Source organism: Athene cunicularia (assembly GCF_003259725.1).
Source record: "Athene cunicularia isolate RWA chromosome 1 unlocalized genomic scaffold, athCun1 chr1_part1, whole genome shotgun sequence".
In the NCBI taxonomy this organism is placed as follows: Eukaryota; Metazoa; Chordata; class Aves; order Strigiformes; family Strigidae; genus Athene; species Athene cunicularia.
In genome coordinates, this window is record NW_020799091.1 from 42,633,040 (window position 1) to 42,653,735 (window position 20,696).

Below are 20,696 nucleotides of genomic sequence, written 5' to 3' on the forward strand. Positions count from 1 at the left end.
CCCGCCGCCACTTCTCCCGTGCGGGAGGTGCTGCTGGGGGGCTGAGGCCGGCCTCGGCCCGGGAGCGGTTTTAGCGCCCGAGCGAAGCGGGACCTTCCTGAGGGCGGTGTTGGCCGGCACGGCTGCTTCCCGCCGCCCGGGGTTAGCTGCCTGCAGCCAGAAGCTTCTGGGGCAATCCGGTGTGGGCGGCGGCAGCCTTGCCAGCAGCCCCCGCTCGCCACTGTGGCGGTGGCTCTTCCTTTCTTTCTGTGCTTGCTCCTCAGCCTGTGGGTAACGCAGGGCTGGCTGGCACCGAGGGCCCCGGGGAGGTCGGCCATGTGCTGTGCCCACATTCTAGTAATACCGCTTTATTCCTGAAGTTCTGGAGTGCCGGCGTTTGGTATGTGAGCTGTCCTCCAGGAATATATTGGCTGCATCGCTGATTTGTTCTGGTGGTGGTGTTTGGTTTTGTTTTTTTTTTTTATTTTCTCATTTGGGTGTTTGTTGTTTGTGAATTTTGTTTCTAAATTGCCTTGTCCGTGTCATTTCTTGTCTCTTTTTCATAGTTTTTATTTATTTTGTTGTTTGTATCAGACTTATTTATCAGCTGTTCACACACATAGGTCCAAGCCAAAACTGACTTTGTTAGTCTTTTAAATGTTTATGGCTCCTTAAAAATAATTGGTCATCTCTTCCCAAAACCTTCAGTTTAACTCTAAAAGTCCAAATTATAATGTTCGTGTTTTTGTTTTGTTTTTTCTTCTTCTTCCTCTCTTTTCTAGGTATAGCTTAGTATTATGGGTGATACAAAAGAGTCTAAAATGCAGATAACACCAGAAACTCCAGGACGAGTCACGGTCCTGAATCCTTTTGAAAGTCCTAGTGATTATTATACTCTTCAGGAGCAGATTGTCTCCAGCCCTTCAGTCTTTAAATCAACAACTTCCTCATCTGTAAGATCTAGTCTTCAGTTGTGTAACTTTATAGATGCAGTGCTAATATTCTGAAATGCATTAAGTGTATATAGTGTACTTCAAGCTGAAGAATTTTGGTGGCATTTGGTAGTTCTGATTACTGGAGTATGCTGCTTTTAACGCTATCACTTAGTCTTCCTACTCTCCTGATGTGTTTTTTCTTTAGATATTAGGTGTATCAGTAGATGAGCATATACCTGATAAGGGCCAAAACCAGCTGAAAGTATATAAAGGACAGTTGTTGGATGTGGTGTTCCTGACCCACTTTAAAAGTGGAAAAATCCCAGTTCCTACTTACATGCTAAGCAGGCTGGATGCAAGTAAAACTTAATTGCACTTACATTATGAGCTGTTTACATATTCACAGAATCAAGCTAATGATTTTGTGTATATACAACATTTTTTAGTTGCAAATTGCATTCTGGATTGCAGTTGGAATTATCTGATTAACAGAGATGATGCTTTGGTAATGAAACTAAAAAGACTCATTTGGTAGATCATTTTTCAAACAGATGTTTGAACAGTAGTTTACAATTAATTGTTAAATAAAGAGGTGAAGCTGATTTACATCTGAATTGGGTTTTGTTGTGAACTATGGGTAGTGTTATGGAAGGACTTTGGGATGTGTATGGGGTTGCAACTCTTCTTGGAAATGTGAGGTGAAAGGAAGGCTGCTCCATTATTTGGATAACTTGGGTTAGATATGGATGTTGGGTTTTCGCAGAAGCGCGATTTTTATTATGGCAATCTAGAAGCAACTAAATTTTATCCCAAGTTCTGTATCTTTAGTGGATCTGTCCTCAAATTGAGAAGAAATTGATACCTGAGTTTGTAAATATTAGCTGTAACCTTCCATTTTATATTACCTTGTAAATTCTTGTAATATCACTACCAGGATAAAGAAGCCTGATTGACTTGCTCATTTTTTAAAGTAGATTATTTAAATAGAAACTCTTTTGATTGTCTTTGGCAGAAACTATATGGAAGCTATGTTTGCACTGTTCCACTGAGATTTGTCCTATGACTTAATTTTTATCTTTTTAGACTAGTAAGCATTAAGTTGTCCATTTCTTTTTTGTTTTAGACACCAGGAAAATTTAGATGGTCTATTGATCAGCTTGCTCTAATAAATCCTGTGGAAATTGACTCAGAAGATGTTCGACGCCAAGCAATGTATTTGAGTCATGCTAGGTAACTTACCATCTGTTTTTATGCACTTAACTTAGCTTGAATGTTAGAACACTGTTCTTTTGCTTTATTGATGTGTCAACATGGCATTAAAGACTTATTATTCAAATCTTTTAATGTAGAATTTTATGTTTCCATGATGTGAATATAGTATTTAGATGAGGCTGCCTCTGTGTTGCTCTTTTTTAATGTTAAGAACTGCTGATCCACTCTGACTGCAGTTTGGAAGACAGCCAGGTAAAAGCATTCAACAGAAGCAAGAAAATGTCTTGCTAGTGATTGTTACCAAGCTACTTCTCCTAGTCCTTGTCACAGCACAATTTATCTTCTCAGTGTTCCATAAAGAGATCTGTGGAGTGTAGGCTTCTTTGGTCTTTGGGACCCCTGCAGAAGGGTAGAGCTGGGAAAGCTAGCAAGGTAAGCCAGTACCCTTTGTGAAAGGTTTAGATTTGACCTAATGTGAAGGCAGGAAGACCAATAACCTTTCTGTCTTGGAGGAGGAGATTGATAGTTACTTCAAATAATTTGGGGATCTTGATTTCAACGTTTTCCTTTCTCTGAAAGTAATCCATGGGGAAAATAAGTAAAACAGGCTTGGTATTCACAGCTCATCTTGAGGGATGCTTACCCACTAGTAGTACAGAGCAGTGTCTCAAGAGAAGGTCACAGTGGTGGATCCTGTAGATGCTCCCATACATTTCTCAGGTGTGAACTTGCACAAAGAATTGCACCTCATGACATGAAGCACCACGGTAATAAAAAAACAATCTTCCATCCTGTTTATGCTGATAGGACTTTGAAGTCCTGTTAGTGAAATGAAGCACAGACAGAGGGGCTGTTAGGGCAAGGGTCTTCTGAATAGTCATAGAATTATAGAATAGTTTGGGTTGGAAGGGACGTTTAAAGGTCATCTTGTCCAACCCCCCTGCAGAGAGCAGGGACAGCTTCAACTAGATCAAGTTGCTCAGAGCCTCATCCAACCTGACCTTGGAATGTTTTCAGAAATGGGCCCTCTCTGGGCAACCTGTTCGAGTGTTTCACCACCCTCATCCTAAAAGATACCATGAATTAGACCTATTGTTCTTAGTGTCTGACTGAACTGGAGATCTTTTTTAAGAGTAAGAGGTGCATGAAGGAATAAGAATTTCTTGCTAGAGATGTAGAAAGAATATAATTGTCCTTAGCTGTATCTGTGAATCACCATGTCTTAATATTGATACTGTTTTTCTTAATCTCTGTTTCCTGGCCTTTAGCAGCCAGTGGGTTGCAGACTGATGTGTTTTATGTGTTATAAATCCTTGAGCCTTATGTTTTTAGAAAGCTGATTACATTGGTTCTGAAAGTCTGCTAGGACACACACCAGCTAGCTTTAATTTAGATGGCTTAGGTGAAAATTCCAAATAGTGATTAGTCGCATGGCCTGTAGATACAAACATGCATTGTCTCAGTGGATCCTTCAGCCTGTCCCACCTTTTCATACCCAGTGTGATTTTTTTTTTTTTTTTTTTTTTTTTTTGTCTATGTGTAGGTTTTCTGTGATCATACTTGCATGTTTCAGTTGTAAAGATTGAGGAGGTTGTTTCTGGTGGCTGCAAACTGTACATAGTAAAATGTATATATGCTTATATGTGTGTGTATGTAAGATTTTTGTATGCCAACTGATTTTAATTTACATTTCATAAATACTGCTTTGTGGCACCTTTACATGTCATAAATAAAGCTCTTGACATTAAAAGTTCCTGATAAAAGAATTGAGTTTTCGAAACACATGCATAATGTTACACAAAGTGTATTCTCCATTTTAATAACTCTTGTTAACAAGTCATGTTTCTTAGGTAGTTGCAAAGAACCACAAGCATAAGAAATTTGGTGTATAAATATTTCAAATACTGTGAAAACAATTTAGGTAGCAGCACAGTGTAAAAGCTCATGAACACTTTTCAAAGTTTAAGTGTGTAGCACATGTAGACTTTATGTTGTGCAATATTACTGTTTCCATAAACCAGGCGTCATCTTATGTGTGTGTTTATTGCACTGCTTATGAAATTATTAGGAGAACTTTTCTGGCAGACTGTGTTAGTGAAAAATAGTAATTGAGCAGACAGTGACAGTCTTGTCCACGAACTTTCCTCTTTCTCTTATTTGTACCGGCAGAAATTGACTGTTTCTAAATTGGATGCTATCCTATTATATGTTAAGTATTAAAGAAATCTGTACTGTACCTTGCATGCTGTGTGTCACAGCTGCAAGTGCTCAACTGCTTGAAGTTGCATACAAGACTGGCTTCTTTTTATTCTTGTTAAATACATAGGACATCTTCACTTTGTTATTTTCCTGAAGTCATGCACTGAAGAAAAAACATCCTCTTCTGCACTAACCAGCACGTTTAGTGGAAGCTGTTTTCCCAGTTCCCCTGTTTCCCCTTCAGAATCTGTCTTCTAAAAGATGCTTGTTACTCGTGATCCATTATGCATACTCAGTGATTGTATGCTTGTTTTTTGGTACAGCACGATTTTGTGCAAGTGTCTTCATGTCACTTTAGCATCATCTAGGCAGATATAACTGAAGATGGCATGTCCAAATATTGCAGATCTGTTCAAAGTCTGATTAGCATGAAAGCAAAGAGATATGTGAGGGAAAGCTTATGTATGTATTAGGCACATTGACATGTGTTTATGTAGAGAGTTATATCCATTATCTGACATTTCCAAAATTATTCAAGGGTAATTAAGGTATACTAACTGTATGAAAGTGTTGTGTGACTCAGCGAAGACAATGAATATTAATTCTAAAATTTTTTGAAGCATATAAATTACACAGTAGTAACTGAAAGTGAGACTTGACGGTCACTGTTAAAGGAAGTATAATTGAATAATCTCTCATATCACTTGAAGATGACTGAAGTAACTACAATGTGTTTTGGTTTTTTTTTTTTAAAGTCAAAAGCTGCATAAGGGAATGTATTAATTGATTCAAACTGAAATATAATATTGTATCCTGAACTGAAGAAAATACATCATACTAGCTATTTGAAAAGTGGGCTCTGTCAGGAATTCGAGTATGTAGACATTCTTATGAGTATCTTCTGTTGCCCTTTCATTCCTTACAGCTCAGGTTTTTTTACTCTGCTTGATTTTGTATTGACATTCTTTGTAAGCCTAATAATGTCATGCAACTTGAATAGTAAAACCTATTCATATGACAAGTTCAACATAACTAAAGGGATTATTCTGGAGGATCAGTTATGATTGAGTTTTTGTATCGATGAAAAGACGTATTGATATAAGGAGCAAATAGAAGATTTACAAATATCTAGCTATAAATGGTACTGACCTTTTTCAAATGAACTGAACTGAGAAGTGCATTTATATTTCTAAATTTATGGTAAGAGACTACTGCACGTAACAGTAAAAACATAAGATTTAGGGTTTAGTATAACTTCATTTATGATGTTTTTCTTAAGCATATGTAGAAGATTACAGTTGTGATGGTTTTGGTAATTTAGTTGTTTTTCATTTGTTACTTAGAATTGATAAAGAGACAGAAGACAGAAGGCAAAAAGCCATTGAGGAGGTAGGTAATAACTGTCTATGCTATCAAGTATTGATTTGTTTTAGCTATATATGTACAAAAAAGATCCATATCTATTATAGAATTTGAAAACCCAGAAGCCTATTTACTGGTTATTAAGAAAATAATTTTGTGTCCTCATCCCTTGCAGTTGTAGTTGGAATCCACATGGTCTTTTTCTTCCCATCTTCTTTCACATACCTGTATGTCAAAATAGCAGACTGTTTCTTTTGTGTTGCTGAGCTAGTGGGAATGTAGCTGTACAATAACTCTTAAATAGTTAATTTAAGGTTAAAAATAATTATTATTTAGGGTTTTACAGGAACTGTTAGGTAGCTTAGGTTCTTATATCGCATTTTTAAGAATCTAGCAGAACTTTGGTTATTTTTTATTTATTTCAAAGTTTGCTTAGTTGGAGGCAAGACCTTTTGGTAGCTTGTAATTCTGTTTATTTTTCATTTCATTTTTACTGTCTGTCTAGGAGAGAAAGAAAACTGAAATCTTCACTATAGAAATCTTTAATGTTATTTCAATTAAAAAAATTAACTAAGGCTCTGTTAGACAAGTTTTCCTTAGTGTTACTGATCTTTTTATATTGTATCATGCTGTTATCAGTTTCTGTCTCTATAAACAAAAAAACAGGTTTTATGATTCCATAAAGGTGCTCTGTAGTAGACCTGCAGCTAAGATACTCTGTTGTTCTAAATCTGCATTAAAAGGATATTTCTTCTTTGTGAAGCACAAGATAATTGATTATGCAACTCGCCAGTTTGAAACCGTGTCCCTGACAAAAATTATGCCTTTAACAGTTGGATGTTTCAATCCAAGTTCTCTTTCATTTGCTCTGAGTCTTGCTTTTATTGTGAGAACAGGATTTACCATGTATTTCTTGAAGCTGTATAATAGTGTTCATGTCCTCAGCATCAGGGTGTTCTAGAGTGCAACTGTGACAGCCAGATAGTTTCTGGTTCAGAGAAAAAGACTGAAATGCCAGTAGTCTTAAATGTTTTGCTGCTAACCAGTTTAGCCAAATACATTAATATTGCCAAAAAGCCTTGGTTGTCCACTTCTTATTCTGTTACTGCAGTGTTTCTGTAGTGCTTCAAACCAAATACAGTTGTCAAAATACAACAAACAACATTTGAAAAGACTTATGTTAAACTACTCTGCAATAACTATGGTTGAGACAGTTCTAATTTTTACATGAGTAATTAGGGTTAAATGAAAACTTTGTACGATTTTCACTCTTCAGACTTGAAAGATCTAATGTGGTATGTGTCATAAAGAACATGGGAGTATTTTTCAAATCAAATTGTTTTTTCTTTAACATCTCTGGGCCTGAAATAATGTGTTTTGGGTGTAAGGGATAACTGTAGGTTTTGGGGAAGGAAATTTTGGTGAAGTTACAATTCTTAAAATAGAGAACTGAATAGCAGAAGTTATGATTTAATTTTTTCTTGTTCCAGGGTACTAATCTAAATTTTGAGTCTCCAGTTTTTAAAAGTGCTAAGATGGTTTGTTTCTATTCTGCTCTAGTTTTTCACAAAAAGACTCATAGTTCCTTCTCCATGGACTGAACATGAAGGCAAGCAAGTTTCTCAGTTTAATTCAACTAAATGTAAGTTGCTTTTGTGTGTCCACCCAAATTTATCTAGGTTTTGGAGAAAACATCAAGCATAAGGTTTTTTTCTACCCTTAATTTTAAGAACCAATGATAAAAGGTGGCACAACTGATAAATTTGTAGCTGTTCTCTCAAGGTGCTTTCTTTGTTTAAAAAACCCTTACTAATCCAGAATTCTATGTAATATTTCCTTCTTGTTATTTTCGGTTCCTTTTCTTAAATCTTTTTCCTTTCATAACCTGTCTTCAGCCAGTTTAATTTACACATAACTTTGCTGTGAGAATACTGGTAATAGCCAGATCTTCTACTTCACTCTTTTTTTTCTGATACCTGCATGTCTGACTCTTCATGTCTGACTCTTGACTGCTCTCCTGCCAATATAAGTATAGGGGAAACTGAGTTTCATATGTTTCTACACTTTACTTGCTACATAAATTGCTGTTGTCCATTAAGTGTCCTGCTAGCTTACTGTCACTGTAGAGTTGTGGAGTTTATTTTGTTTACACCATTATTAGATTTTATTATTAATGCTGTTATTAAAGTTATATATAACCAACTGAATACATAGTAAATGGATTACAAGATGGACAAATATCAGCCATAAAGTATTGTTTTTGCATTCAGTATCATTTCTTAGGAAATTCTTAAATAAGCGTTTGAGGATTTTTTGCAAGATTTGGAAGAGGCTAAACTGTTAAATTTTTTTTATCGGGGAGATGCAGATTGTGGATAGTGTATTTTTAATTGTCAGTTGTAAGATCATCACTTCTAGGGCAGAGAACATAAGCCACAATCCTAGACTTGGGTAAGTGAATGGTGAAAGAAAATGGTCTGGTGTGTTGCTTAGCTGTGTAAAAACGGTGCAGTAGCAGATTCTTCATTGTTGTCTTTAAGTCCAGACTGCATGATTTTCTGCAAATGTGTTTTACTTGAACGCAGACTGTTTGACTAAGAATGAACTGAGTTTGGCTTAAATCTCTAATGTAGAGGAGGCTGCAGGAGGCAAAGATTTGTGCAAAGTTGATGCTACTTCACGATGCATTTTTTTGAATAGAAAGGTGCTGAAATTACCAGCTATAATAGTAACCATTCTTCAATACTCTGTTCTAATCTCTTACATACTTCAATGCAAAAATTTTGTTTAGTAGCAGTAAGTATTCTAACTTACTGCTAGGTTTCAAAACTGTATATGTAATGCATGCTTAAATTTAAGTTCTTACCTGTTTTACAGCCATAGATCTAAATAACATTTCTCCGATTGGAAGACAGCTAACTTTGCAGCCTGGGAAAAGCAATGGTGGGTAAAAGGCAATGTCTGAAAATACAGGCTCTCTCCAAAGCAAAATAACCTCTTTCTTAATGGCTATTTAGTTTCAAAAAGGAATGATTTTTTGTTAATATTCATGTTGAAATAATTTTTCTGGAACTGTATGGTACTATTAATTTTAATTATCCATTTCTCCTAGTAATTTATACTCTCAAATTTTTTCTGAAGTAAAAACAGTCCTCTGTAGACAGTGGAGTGCATTTTTTCCAACTCAATATATGCACTTTTTCTGAATTAAAAAGTGAATATAAGCCTCAGGTTTACAGGTAAACTACAGTTTCAAGAAACCTTTAATGTGTTGGATTGTTTGGGGTTAGAGAATCTTAATTCTCTGCCAAATAAATAGCAGAAATCTTAAGGCATCTTTTAAACTGTTTTGTTTTAGATAAATGGGTAGTGTTTTTCCCCAGTGTATTCTGATGATCTTTCTCCCATTTCCTTTTGAATCCTTTCTTCAGAGACCTCTCTCCTCAGTTAAGAATGCCTCTCTAAAGGCTTTTATGTTACAATCCTTGTTTTTTTTATCTCTAGGCCTGTGTGTGCTCCATACAGTGTTGTCAGATCAGAATCCTAGCTTTAATTAACAATTTCCCTTATTGCAACTGTAACTTAAATAGCTCAATTGCAGTGCAATTTGAAAGTCAATTTTTGTTTCTACAGTTTTAGTAAAGGGTCACTGTAAGCTAATTTTGTTGTTTCATTCATTGCAGCTGCTTGTCAGACAGTATTGTCTTTGCCCGTGGATTTTAATTTAGAGAAAATACTAGGTATGTTGTGTAATATCTAAATTTAGTTATGAGTGTCTAAATAGAAAAATTGTTTTTCTATTGCTTGCTGGGGTTCTTTTGTCTTAGGAAATAATGAAAACCTGATATATGAATTAAAGTTAATTACGTGTTCTAAATGGTGTGTTGCATGGAACATCTGACTTAAATGATATGATTTGTGTGTAAACATAAAGGTGAAAGAGGAGGGGTATGGCAGACAACTGGAAATTGATTGACAATTTTGAATGCATAAAAGATAGTGTCATGACCTGGACTGGGAGCCCAGAGTATTGTAATAGTTCTGTGATCCCCATCCCTCAAGCTATATTAAGGTGAAATGACACCAAATGACTGGTTAAAATATTTTACTTGTGGTAGAAACAACTTAAACTTGGAAAAGGGTAATAAACAATGTGGTCTCTTTGAAATCTGTAAGAAAGAAAAGGAAAGAAAAGAAAAAGAAGAGAAAGAGTCAAAGAAATTCTGATCACCACCCAACGATCCAGCATTGTTTCAGGTCTGGTGATCTTGGGTGGTGAGTGCACACACAGCAAAGTTTTCTGTAGCCTTTAAAAGTTCATTTTACCAGCTGATCACCATACTAGATAGAGGCAGGTATTCCATGAACTAATTTTCATGAGATGGACAGAAGGAAGAGCAAGGGTTCTGTGGTTGCACTGGGGGGGATGGGGTACATTAACCCTTTTGTCCAACTGAGTGATCATGATCTCCCCCTACTACCTTTACCTTTTCCTCAGCTTTTGTTTCTTGGGCAATTATCCAGTCATGAACAACTGACACCATCTGGTGTCAGTTGTTCATCTCTTATCAATCTTTTAGTTGTTCTTCGAGGCTATTGTCATAAATCAAAGTGTAGGCCTTAACCCAAACATGTGGCTTTACTCAGTCTATGTCTTCTCCCTTCAAGGCTTATCTAAGGAGTTTGGTTATACAACTGCAAGGGAGCAGAGCCATGCACCCTTCGATACACCCTTTGCTTCCCTAGGCAGATAATTAATTCCTTAGACTAATCACAAAGGCCACAATTTGTCCTTGAGTTTTTCTGTGTCAATGTTTGAGGCTTTACTTCCTTCAGTTCCTTACAGGTAGTAAGCAGCAGACACTCCCTGCCTCTCCCAAACAGAGTAGTTCTTTAACTTAGCAGAGCTGTTTGACTTCTTTTGCTGGCCGTGAGGCTCATAGCTATGCTGTAATTCTGTGCTTTTAGTTTAAATGAAGTTATGGTGATGACTAGAAGTTGTGTGGTGGCAAAAATGTCATGATTGCAGAGTGGGGAGACAAATTAACTGTCTGATTATAACTGCTATATCAAGCAATTGCTGCCATCTTCTCAGGCAAGGGGGCTGGAAAGGCCTGTTCTTAACAGCTCATATGTGGGAATAGTGGATATAGCCAGCTCAGAGGTTTTGGACTGCATGCTCCTATCCCAGTATTGAAGTTCATGACCATGACTGTGGGCCCTCAGAATTAAAACAGAAAGACAACCATATCTATTGCTTTCATGTTTTGTCTTAACAAATGTTTCCATCAGTACATAATTTGTGAATTAATGAAAAATGTCTTCTGAAAGAAGTATCCAGTTAGAATAGAGCAAAAAAACTAAAATAATCTGTTAAATCTTGGCATATTTTAATAGGTCTTTGTTAACATCTCTACGCTCTTCTACTGTAAGCTGCTAACTGCTTTGACTTTTCTTCAAGTTGAATCTGGGTTGTCTTTTGGATGTATCACAATGACCATTGGTGCATATGGGAGACCTGAAAAAGGGTCTAGGTTTGCTTGGGTATTATTATAACCCCTTTTACACAACTCAGATATGAAGAATAATGGAATTTTGGGAAAATGCCAGCAAGTAGGTGCTAGCTAATATTTGTATCTTTTTTTAAAATGCAGACTTTAATGTTAAAGGATGATAGGCAAAAGTAGAACCATAGTGGACAAAGTGGATTTACTGTAATGGTAACAAGTGATCATTTGGGATAGGTACCTAATTAGATTATTTACTTGCTGTGTTGGTAAATTGGTTTAAATGTTTAAATTGAGTTATGTATCTTTCTGTAGTGGACAATTATTTTTTTTTTTCTTGCATTCTTACTGGGAATTACTTCTCTCCCCCCTCCCCCCCCCACCCCATTTCTAGGTGAATATTTTAAAACAGATGAATTTGCAGATCAGTCTCAGGAAAATCTGAGCTCTTCATCACTCAGAAGAAAGCTGTTTTTAGAAGAAAATGGAAGTGTATCTGGGTGTTTGTCCCCTTCTCTACATAGTCCATGTGGTAGTCAGCCACTTGGAGTGCTTTGTTCAATAGACATATCTCCAGTCCGGTGCAGAAGCCCTCTGGAAACATCTAGTTCAGTAAGTAGCCTGTTCTGGGGGCTCAGGTGTGACTTACCTGGCACAAGAGTAGTCTTAAGAGTATGCTGTACCAATTCTGTGTTCTAACAGACTTCACCAGATGAACAACCATATATTTAATAAGCTCCAACTGCTTTATGACAGAGTAGGTGTTAGACCAAAGGTTCAAATTGAAAAAAATACATTATGAAAACATGACGAAAAAAGTCTTGAAAGAATATATTACGGACTTTTTAGTATATCAAATTATTATGTTGTGCTGCTATTCTTTTGTATAGAAGGAATTATGCGTCAATTTTATGTACAAAAAGGAAGTAGGAGTTGCTCATACACAAGACTCGCTGAAAGCATGCTGAAACCATTTTTTTTTGTAAAACGTGTATACAAAAAAGGGTGTGCTTAAATCCATGAACAGCAGTCTAAAATACTAGTTATAGCTCACTTATGGTGGAAGAAATGACTTGTGGATCTTTGAATGCAAGGCTAAATATGCTTTTTTCCATTTCAGATGAATAGACATGTATTAGAACACAAAACATAATGTCTGTATTTTAAATTAAACAAGATGAATTTTATTCCCAGGTGGATATAGCAAAGCTAAACTGGTTTAGGTGGTATGGTTTCATCTGTTTGGCAGCTGAAGTGCATGGAAAAAAACTACCCCAGCAAGAGTGTGGCTTAAAATAAAAAGTCTTCATTATGGTAACCTAGTAAAGAATTCCTGCAACATAATTAATACTGCTAGAAGTGACCTTGCTTTTTGCACCATACTCTTAGGCAAGATCACAACCAGTGTTCTCTTTCCTTAAGGAAGAGTATTTTGTCTGCTGCTGAGTTAAGTAATTCAGGTAATACAGATTCCATTAAAATGCAAATAGTGGCTGGCTTTCATCTGCATTGGTATGAATAAGAAACTGAGATTAAATACTTGATTATATACACAGATAGCATTAATTCTCTGTTTAGGCTTCTCATAGTTCTTAAATCTAACAGATATTCTAGTCTCAGTTGGTATTATGTGACAGTTTGGGTCCTATATGGAGGCATAAAGTCTAAGTCGTGAAGACCTGCAACTAGAATATTTAAGCTAAACTAGTGATAGGGATTGTCATTGTGCACAGTAAGTTTTTCTCAGTGCTGCTGTAGTTAGAACACTTTTTAATGTACGTATTAGTACATTATTAGTCAAAGTTTACATTATGAAAATAAGCATGTGTTCGTTTTTTTTTTTTTTATCTGAAGGGTCAGTTTTCGTCAAGCCCTATTCAGGGAGGAACAAGGGCTTATAGTCTGGGAAGTATAACCAGTCCCACATTTCCAGAGGGGTCTCCTGTGCATAATGGTTCTCCTGCTTTTTCACCAATTGCTTTTCGCATAAGACAGACACCACTATCAGGTATAATTTATCTGTATGTGTATTCTTTCTTGATTTTATGTATTTGTTATGAAAACTCCTGCATTCTTACTGAAACTCTTTTCTGCTCAAAGACAAGTTACCGTGCTTGGCAGACCAGCAGTGTCTGGTCTATGTGACCTATATAACACATTTACTGTTTAGCAGTGAAATATCTTTATGATGAGAAACAGAGAAATGTACCTGCATGAAAAAAAATCAACTAGGGAAAATATTTTAGAAGAAGGAATTGAGACGTAGCAGGAATGAAAAAAAAAAAATAAATAAAGAATTAATCTAGTGTGAGAAGGGGGTTATAAAGCAATATGCCTAAACTAAGTTGGATCACAAATCTGATTTGGCCCAACCTGAAGCATTTTAATTGGACAAAAATGTTTAGTGTGAGCTGTCAAATCATGTGAAAGCCAAGATTATTTGAAATGAAGCTGACTAGTGAAGAAATCACAAACATTTTGTGTACTGGCTGCTCTATAAAATGTCAGTGTTTCATGTTTCATCCATTACCTGGTAAGACTTAATGCAGTTTATACATGATTTTGCTCTCATGAGCCTTGTGGTATTTCAACACCACTCCATGTGCAGATGGCATAGGTGTTTTCTCACGTTTTATTTTCTTAAACTTTTTTGCTGCTCCAAATTTGTTAAATGCCTATAGAATATGGGTATTGATATTTGTTTGGAAAAAAGCCACAGAACCAGCCTTCACATATTTTCCTTTAAACACTACCTGAAACGAGGTTCCAGAGAGCTGGGGATGAGCCTCTTTAACCAAGTAATAAGCGATAGGACAAGAGGGAATGGCCTCAAGTTGCACCAGGGAAGGTTTAGACTGGATATTAGGAAGCATTTCTTTTCAGAACGGGTTGTTGGGCTTTGGAATGGGCTGCCCAGGGACATGGAGTCCCCATCCCTGGAGGTGTGTAAGAGTCAGGTCGACATAGCACTGAGGGATATGGTGTAGTTGGGAGCTGTCAGTGTTAGGTTAATGGTTGGACTGGATGATCTTCAATGTCTTTTCCAACCTTGACGATTCTGTGACTGTAGTATTGACACTTGGAAGTGCAAGGCCTCCAATACAGCAAACCATGTCATAGGAAACAAATTTGGTGTTTAGGAAAATAGGAAACAAATTCCATTTGGCAAATGGAATAAAAAGTTGCCTTTATAATGGTAGTTTAAATGTGTCGGTGTTTTTTGGTTGGTTGGTTTGGGATTTTTTTGGGGGGAGGGGGTGTTTTGGTTTTTAAGAGGGCTGTGATGCTGAGAGACTCTGGTCAGTGAAATACTATGTAGTTGGCTATAATTCTTGAAAGGACTGTAGGGCTTTGAGTATGATAACTTTACCTGATATCTGATAGAATACTTCTGTTTTTTTACAGACCAAAGAAAATTTACATTTCATTCTCCAGATATTCCTCCTTCCTCAAATAGAATGACACCCCCAAGTACAAGAAGTCCTTACATAGATGGTTGTTCTCCAGTTAAAAACTGTTCTCCTTTGAGGCTTGGAGCATGTAGAGGAACTGCCCAGTATCAGACTTCTGTCATTAGAATACCTATTGCAGTTGAGAATCATGTTGAGGATGAGGAAGACAAGGAAGATGCTTCTCCAACAGAAACTCGTTTCCCGGAAATGGATAATGGAATAAACTTACGTCAGCAAGATGGTGATACTTTTGCACATGGTACACATCTCGTGGTAGCAACTGTGTCTATTGCACCAGCTCACTCAGAAGCTTGTCACCAAAGGTTGTCATCATTCCAGGATGTAGAAGGCTCAAAGGAGAATAATACTGTAGATATGGTTGATGCAGCTGAAGTGTTGGAAGAAAACACTTGGATAAAAGAAACAGTTGGCAGTAGCAATGCACCAATGACCAGTTTTATGACAGGGATAACTTTCAGTATTGAAAACTCTCGCATGTGCATGTCTCCTCTTGCAGAAAGCAGTGCAATTCCTTGTGACAACAGTAGTATTCAGGTAAAAATGAAAGTATTTTTACTTCTCTGTAAAGCTGAGCTCAACATACTAACTTTTAATAGATATACCATTCTGGAACTAATTGTCTATTTTCTCTTACTGGATGTGGCATGCAGGTAGTATAGTGACTTACTAGTTTACCACATCCCCTTTTTCCTCTCTCAGTGGAATTAGCATAACAATAAATCATTTTTATGTTACTATGTACAGTAATACATTTAACTTAATCTAATCTAATTCTGACAGACCCATTTCCAATTTACTTTTGTTATTAATTGATGGTAGTTGGTTTGTTGGATTAAGTTCTGTTAATCATATGTAAGTCATATTAGGTATGAGAATCTGAAGGGTTCAGTGGTGTTAAATTGCAGTACATTTTTAAAGCCCCACTTCTTGATTTCAGGTGGACAGTGGTTATAATACACAGACTTGTGGAAGCAGTATTATGGATACTGTGGGGGCTGAAAACAGTTGCAGAGAAAATGATGTGAATACGAACGTACTTCAGAATAAATCTCAGCTGCTTAGAACAAAGGTAGGAGTTAAATTGTGATACAAAAGTGATAGGCTTCCCATCTAAAGCATCCATTCCCTATTTTATTCAGTTTCAAGGAGCCCAAGGGGAGAGACTGACAGATGATAACAGAGTGTGTTAATGTAGTATCACTTCAAATATCATGTTGAAGACAAGAAATATAGAGGACAAATATTATAAGCTGACAATAAAATTGTTGTGTTCTGTGACAAAAGGCAGAGGTAGTTTCAGAGGAAACAGATATATGAATGAAGGACAGTTGTGAGGCTGCTCATGGTTTCTGATGTAGCCTGTCTCTTATTTCTGTTCTTGCCGCTTTTTTTTATTCCTAAGTTTTTAAATGTGTGCCTGTAGAGAAGTACATTTTTTGGGGAAATTTTTTTGCTACTACTTTTCATAAACTAGCCTTAGGTTTCCTAGACCATACCTGGCATGCTGACTTGGTGGGGAACTTTTTGCTTGGGTACGATCTTTTGATTACAAACCCTTTGACCTATCTTAAAAGTGAAACAAATGACAAAAGACAATACTTATCTAGCAAGACTTCCAAGTTCTTAATCTTGTGACTGATGGGAGGGAGTTCTGCTTCTTCCAGAGAATGAGAAGCAAGGCGAATTAGTTTCTTGGGAGAAGAGAGCAAAGATCATCTCCTCTCACTTAGTAATTATGGTTTTATAAATTTTGTAGTTCATGGTCTAATATTACTATTTACAGTCCTTGAAGGGGAGACAGTAATGACCAGTAGTACCAGATGATTAAAAAAAGCCCATTCAGCCCTGACTTCACTTCTGCATCTGATATGCTAATGGCCACCTCTGGTCCAAGGTAAAATACCAGATTGATGGTGTCTTATAGACCATTGACATCAAATTTTTAACTCTTCTCATTTTAGATTAGGATAATTGTGCCCTCACAGGAAGAATAGATGGATGTTTTATCTTCTAAAAACACCCATCTCCTCTGATGTCTTGCCTCAGTCACCTTGTTGGGCATGGATTATGCATGTGAATGTACTCATCAGGATCAAATGTTTAATATCCAGCCTGTCCTAGAGACTCATCAGTATCATGCAGCTGTCTTCTCCCACTGCTAGTCTTACAGTTGCTAGACCCTGACTAAGCCCAATTATGTATTTTGGATTAGGATTTAAGTGTGGAGGCATTCAATACTTCATTCAGCTCTCACAACAGAGAACCCATTCAACTTTCTGAAAAGAAAAAAGCATGGATATTGTTGGCTGAAAGAATGCAGTCTGGCTCATTCTGAGCGTTTGTGCTCTGAAAGGAGGTTCTTGCTGACAGCATGGTGCAAAGATTTGTGCAGAGAAAACATCACTTTCATTTTTTTTAATTTCAGAAGGGGAGAGATGGGAGGCAAAGGTACTAATTGTAACTTGAAGTTTTCAGACAGTAGGTTTCAATCTTGTTTCTTTGGGGAATTTTTGTGAAAATGGTTTTAAAATTAACTTTTCCTTATTAACCTAGGAGTGTTCTGTTTTAAACCATAAGGACAATCAGTTGCTGAGAGCAAAATCTCCAGAGAAGCAATCCTGTTTCCAAAAAGCAAAAACACATACTGCAATATTTGGTCAAAATGCAACTTGCAACGTTTCTGCCTGGAAACATAAAAATGAAAATCAAGTTCAGGGATTTCACAAAAATGGTATGTAGTTTTCTTACAGGGAACTTAAATTTTGTTGTGTAATAAATTTTTATATATATGACCTCAATTACCTGGATTATACAATACTATTTTGCCTTTTTAATGCAAATGTAATAAATTGGTATATAATAGGGGAGATTTTTAATAATGTGGGTTTTTTCAGGTCTTACTCAGAAATTTATTGGTATCTTAAGTGATCCTTTTAAAAATTAAGGCAGCTAGACTTGGTACAAAGAAACCATACTGTTTTTTCAAAACTGTGTTTCTTCTGTGATTAGGGTAGATTCTGTGAGAGCCTTGTTTTGAAAGTTTGGACATAACTTCAGCTTCAAGAGAAGTATTTCAGTTAGACTGAGCAAACCTAGGGTAACTTACATAGGAGCCAATGTAACTCCAAAAACACCTACATTTTTAAGACAACTCCTAAAGCCACGAGGGAAACTTTTCTTTGGGGGACAGAAAAAGGAAAGGAGTATTAGTTTTGATTAGAATGGCTTTTCCCTGATCAGATTTATTGTGTGACTTCAGGAATACTGGCACCAAGAAAGAGACTGGACAGAAATGCATTGCTGGGGGGCTGATCAGAGCAGGGCTGGAGTAACAGGAGAGGGGTGAGTGTCAGTATCAGACTAAAGTAACACTCAGTTACTTTAGTAAGCTGGTAACAGCTAGTAACTGAGTAAGCTGGTAAAACTCAGCTGTGACTTTCATGAGGAAAGGATAAAACTAGTGTTCCAGAAATGTGTTCCTGGAATATGTGTATGTTTTACAGTGGACTGCAAACTGGTAAAAATGGCTACTTTGATTTTAGTACCAGGCTAGTCCTTTTCACAAGGGAAACTTAATTAACAGCTGCATGAAAATCTAGTTACAGAAATTACATACTTTTTCCATATCTTCAAAAAGTCTCATTGTCATAATAAAACAAGCTTTATGTCAAAATAAGCCTTTTAGCTATTTTTTGGTAAAGTTTTTTCCTTGATTTGACTGAAAACTGCATATCCATCAATTAGTTTTACCATGTACTTAAGTAAAATGTACTATTGGTTACTTTAAAATTAAATTCCAGTGTTTACTTCAGTAGTTTTATTAGTACTTATCTTGATCACCTGACTCCACCAGTGTCTCCTGAGAACATTTGTGTCCAAACTGATGCTCGAGTGCACTTTCAAAGAAACATAAGAAGGTGCAATAAGGTTAATTAGTTTCAGTACGTGATTATGAGAATGGTGCAGCCTGCCTTCTACTACAGTAAACCATTACATTTTATTTTGATTTTAGCTTAATTCCCAGTACTATGTGTCTTACAGAAATTACCAAAATACTTAGATAAACATTTAGAAATTAACTTTTGCATGCCACTTATTGCAAAAGTATTAATATAAACAAAACTTCTGATGTTTTCAAGAAAACCATCAATGAACAAAAGTAATGGAACGGGGAAGGTCTGTAAGCCTAGAATTCCCTTTGCCTAATCAAATCAGATGTGGTTAAATTTGAACCTTATGGAATTTATAAATGTAAATGGGAGGAAAAAAAATCCAGTAATTTTTCTAGCCTAGTGACTAAGAGGGAAGAAGAGATTAGGGAAATACTGACATTTCAGGGCACTGTGTTTGTAGAGCTCTAAAGTAAGCTTTGTTGGATTCATCAAAAAGAAAAGTCCATATCCGTATAGGATATCCAGTGGTAGGATATGGAATGCAAGTTCTGCTTCTTATTCTATTCTACAGCCCACAGAAAAGCTCATACCAAAGTGATAAACTGTGGCTGATGAGTAGCTATTGTTACACTAAGCCTGAAATGGTTGGTCAGACCTAAATTTGAAGGCAATGGACAATGTTTTTAAAGTCTCAGAAGGGTTTGGTATGAACAGAATGGCATGGCTTTAAAAAGCAATGTGCTAGACCTGAGACTTGTGTGCAAGCCTTGTATGGATAGAACAGTTCTTGAAATATTTTCATTAATAATTCACCAGTGAAGGCTTTCTGAAAAATATACTTAAAAAGGGAAACTTCTATACCATCAATAAAGCATAATTTTGTTTTAGTTTTCACATTGCAGAAATAATTTTTTAAAATTACTTCAGATTTCTAACCAGCAAAGGTGACAACATGAATGATTTTTACTTCCATAACAATTTAATCAATATTTCTGTAACACTTTGGATTGACAGTAATTGAATGTAACATCCTCAATTACCTACTTCCTGATCTTGGAACAGCGCCCTATTAAAAGCTGGAAATACACTGAATTGTTAACTTTAGGGATGAATTTTGCTAAAGTAGAGAATGAACAGATTTCTGGAAAATGAGTTTATGGAATATGGTATTCAAAATGTTCTTAGCTTTAGCTTGTTAAGGTTTGTAGCTCAAAAGCAAAACAATTTGTTTGAGACTTAAAAGTTACGATCTTGCGTTGTTCTGTTTCTCATGATAATTCTCTTTAACAATAATCAATTGAAAGTGAATTTCAGATTTCTGATTTATACAAAGGATTTATTTTTGTATGTGTGATTACTAAAATAGTAGTAATGTTAATGTAAAGGTGAATGAGAAGCAGGGTGGTCCAAATTAGGATCTGTTTCTGAACTGTTTGACATGATATGTATAATTAAGATGGAGGGGGGGTGGTGTTAATAAAATTTTTTTATTCTTCATGATAGGTTCAGTGACCAGAGACTTTCATAGTATTTTCAAATAAAAAACAATCACTAAAATATTTAATTGCACCCTGTATAAGTATTTCCTTAAATGTAAGGGAAAAGTAACAGCAGAATGAGTGAATGTGAGAATTAAGGATCACCCCAGATGGATTGCCTGTATTTTCTGTCTGTTTTATAGTCTTCAATTATTTATTTTATGACAAAATGCCTATTTTTGTTTGTGAAATTGTTTTGTAGAAGAAACATACTGTGCAAATTATTGTGGAAATCATTTGACCATTCTGCTTCTCTGGCTGTACTTGCATTGGTTGGCACACATTGCACAAAATGGTCATTGTTTACATTAATTTAGGTAGCTTTAATGAGTCTTTTTAACATGTATTGCTGTAAACTAAGTAGTGAAACAGAATAAAAAAATTTTCATACCTAAAATGTTTGAAATTTTTTTTGCTAGTTTGTAGCATCTTTCATGGGAGTGCTGCCAGAGGCAGGTTTATGTCTGTTGTTTAGGTGGGGGGCCGTGGGGAACAGGGAAGGAGAGCAGGTAAAGATTGTGGCAGGCTTTTGTTCTCTCCGATATAGTGAAAAAAAAAATGGGTTCGGTTACTATAATCTAGTGCTGAATTAGAAGTG

At 36.2% G+C, this 20,696-nt stretch overlaps 1 protein-coding gene across 2 annotated transcripts; it reads left to right on the forward strand.

The window, feature by feature from the left end:
- The first annotated feature begins 687 nt into the window (after positions 1-687).
- On the forward strand, positions 688-20,559 carry BORA (bora, aurora kinase A activator). 2 transcript variants are annotated; one of them, XM_026857033.1, is made up of 13 exons: positions 688-932; positions 2,038-2,144; positions 5,669-5,714; positions 7,248-7,329; positions 8,565-8,630; positions 9,371-9,427; positions 11,589-11,806; positions 13,049-13,202; positions 14,600-15,201; positions 15,605-15,736; positions 17,221-17,398; positions 17,927-18,038; positions 18,083-20,559. In XM_026857033.1, the coding sequence occupies exons 1-12, from the start codon at positions 777-779 to the stop codon at positions 17,977-17,979; spliced, it is 1,851 nt and encodes a 616-aa protein (XP_026712834.1). In that variant the 5' UTR covers positions 688-776; the 3' UTR covers positions 17,980-18,038; positions 18,083-20,559. The 2 variants fall into 2 exon arrangements, with proteins under 2 accessions (XP_026712834.1, XP_026712843.1); XM_026857042.1 differs by lacking the exon at positions 17,927-18,038 and having other exon boundaries at positions 17,221-17,402; positions 19,077-20,559.
- Positions 20,560-20,696: the final 137 nt, after the last annotated feature.

What these genes read in the sequence shown, in the direction of transcription:
- BORA (XM_026857042.1), top strand. Translation starts at nt 777, where the DNA reads ATGGGTGATACAAAAGAGTCTAAAATGCAGATAACACCAGAAACTCCA. An exon ending in TAATTTAGAGAAAATACTAG is followed by an intron (nt 9,428 to 11,588) that starts GTATGTTGTGTA and finishes CCCCATTTCTAG; the next exon opens with GTGAATATTTTAAAACAGAT. An exon ending in AAGACAGACACCACTATCAG is followed by an intron (nt 13,203 to 14,599) that starts GTATAATTTATC and finishes GTTTTTTTACAG; the next exon opens with ACCAAAGAAAATTTACATTT.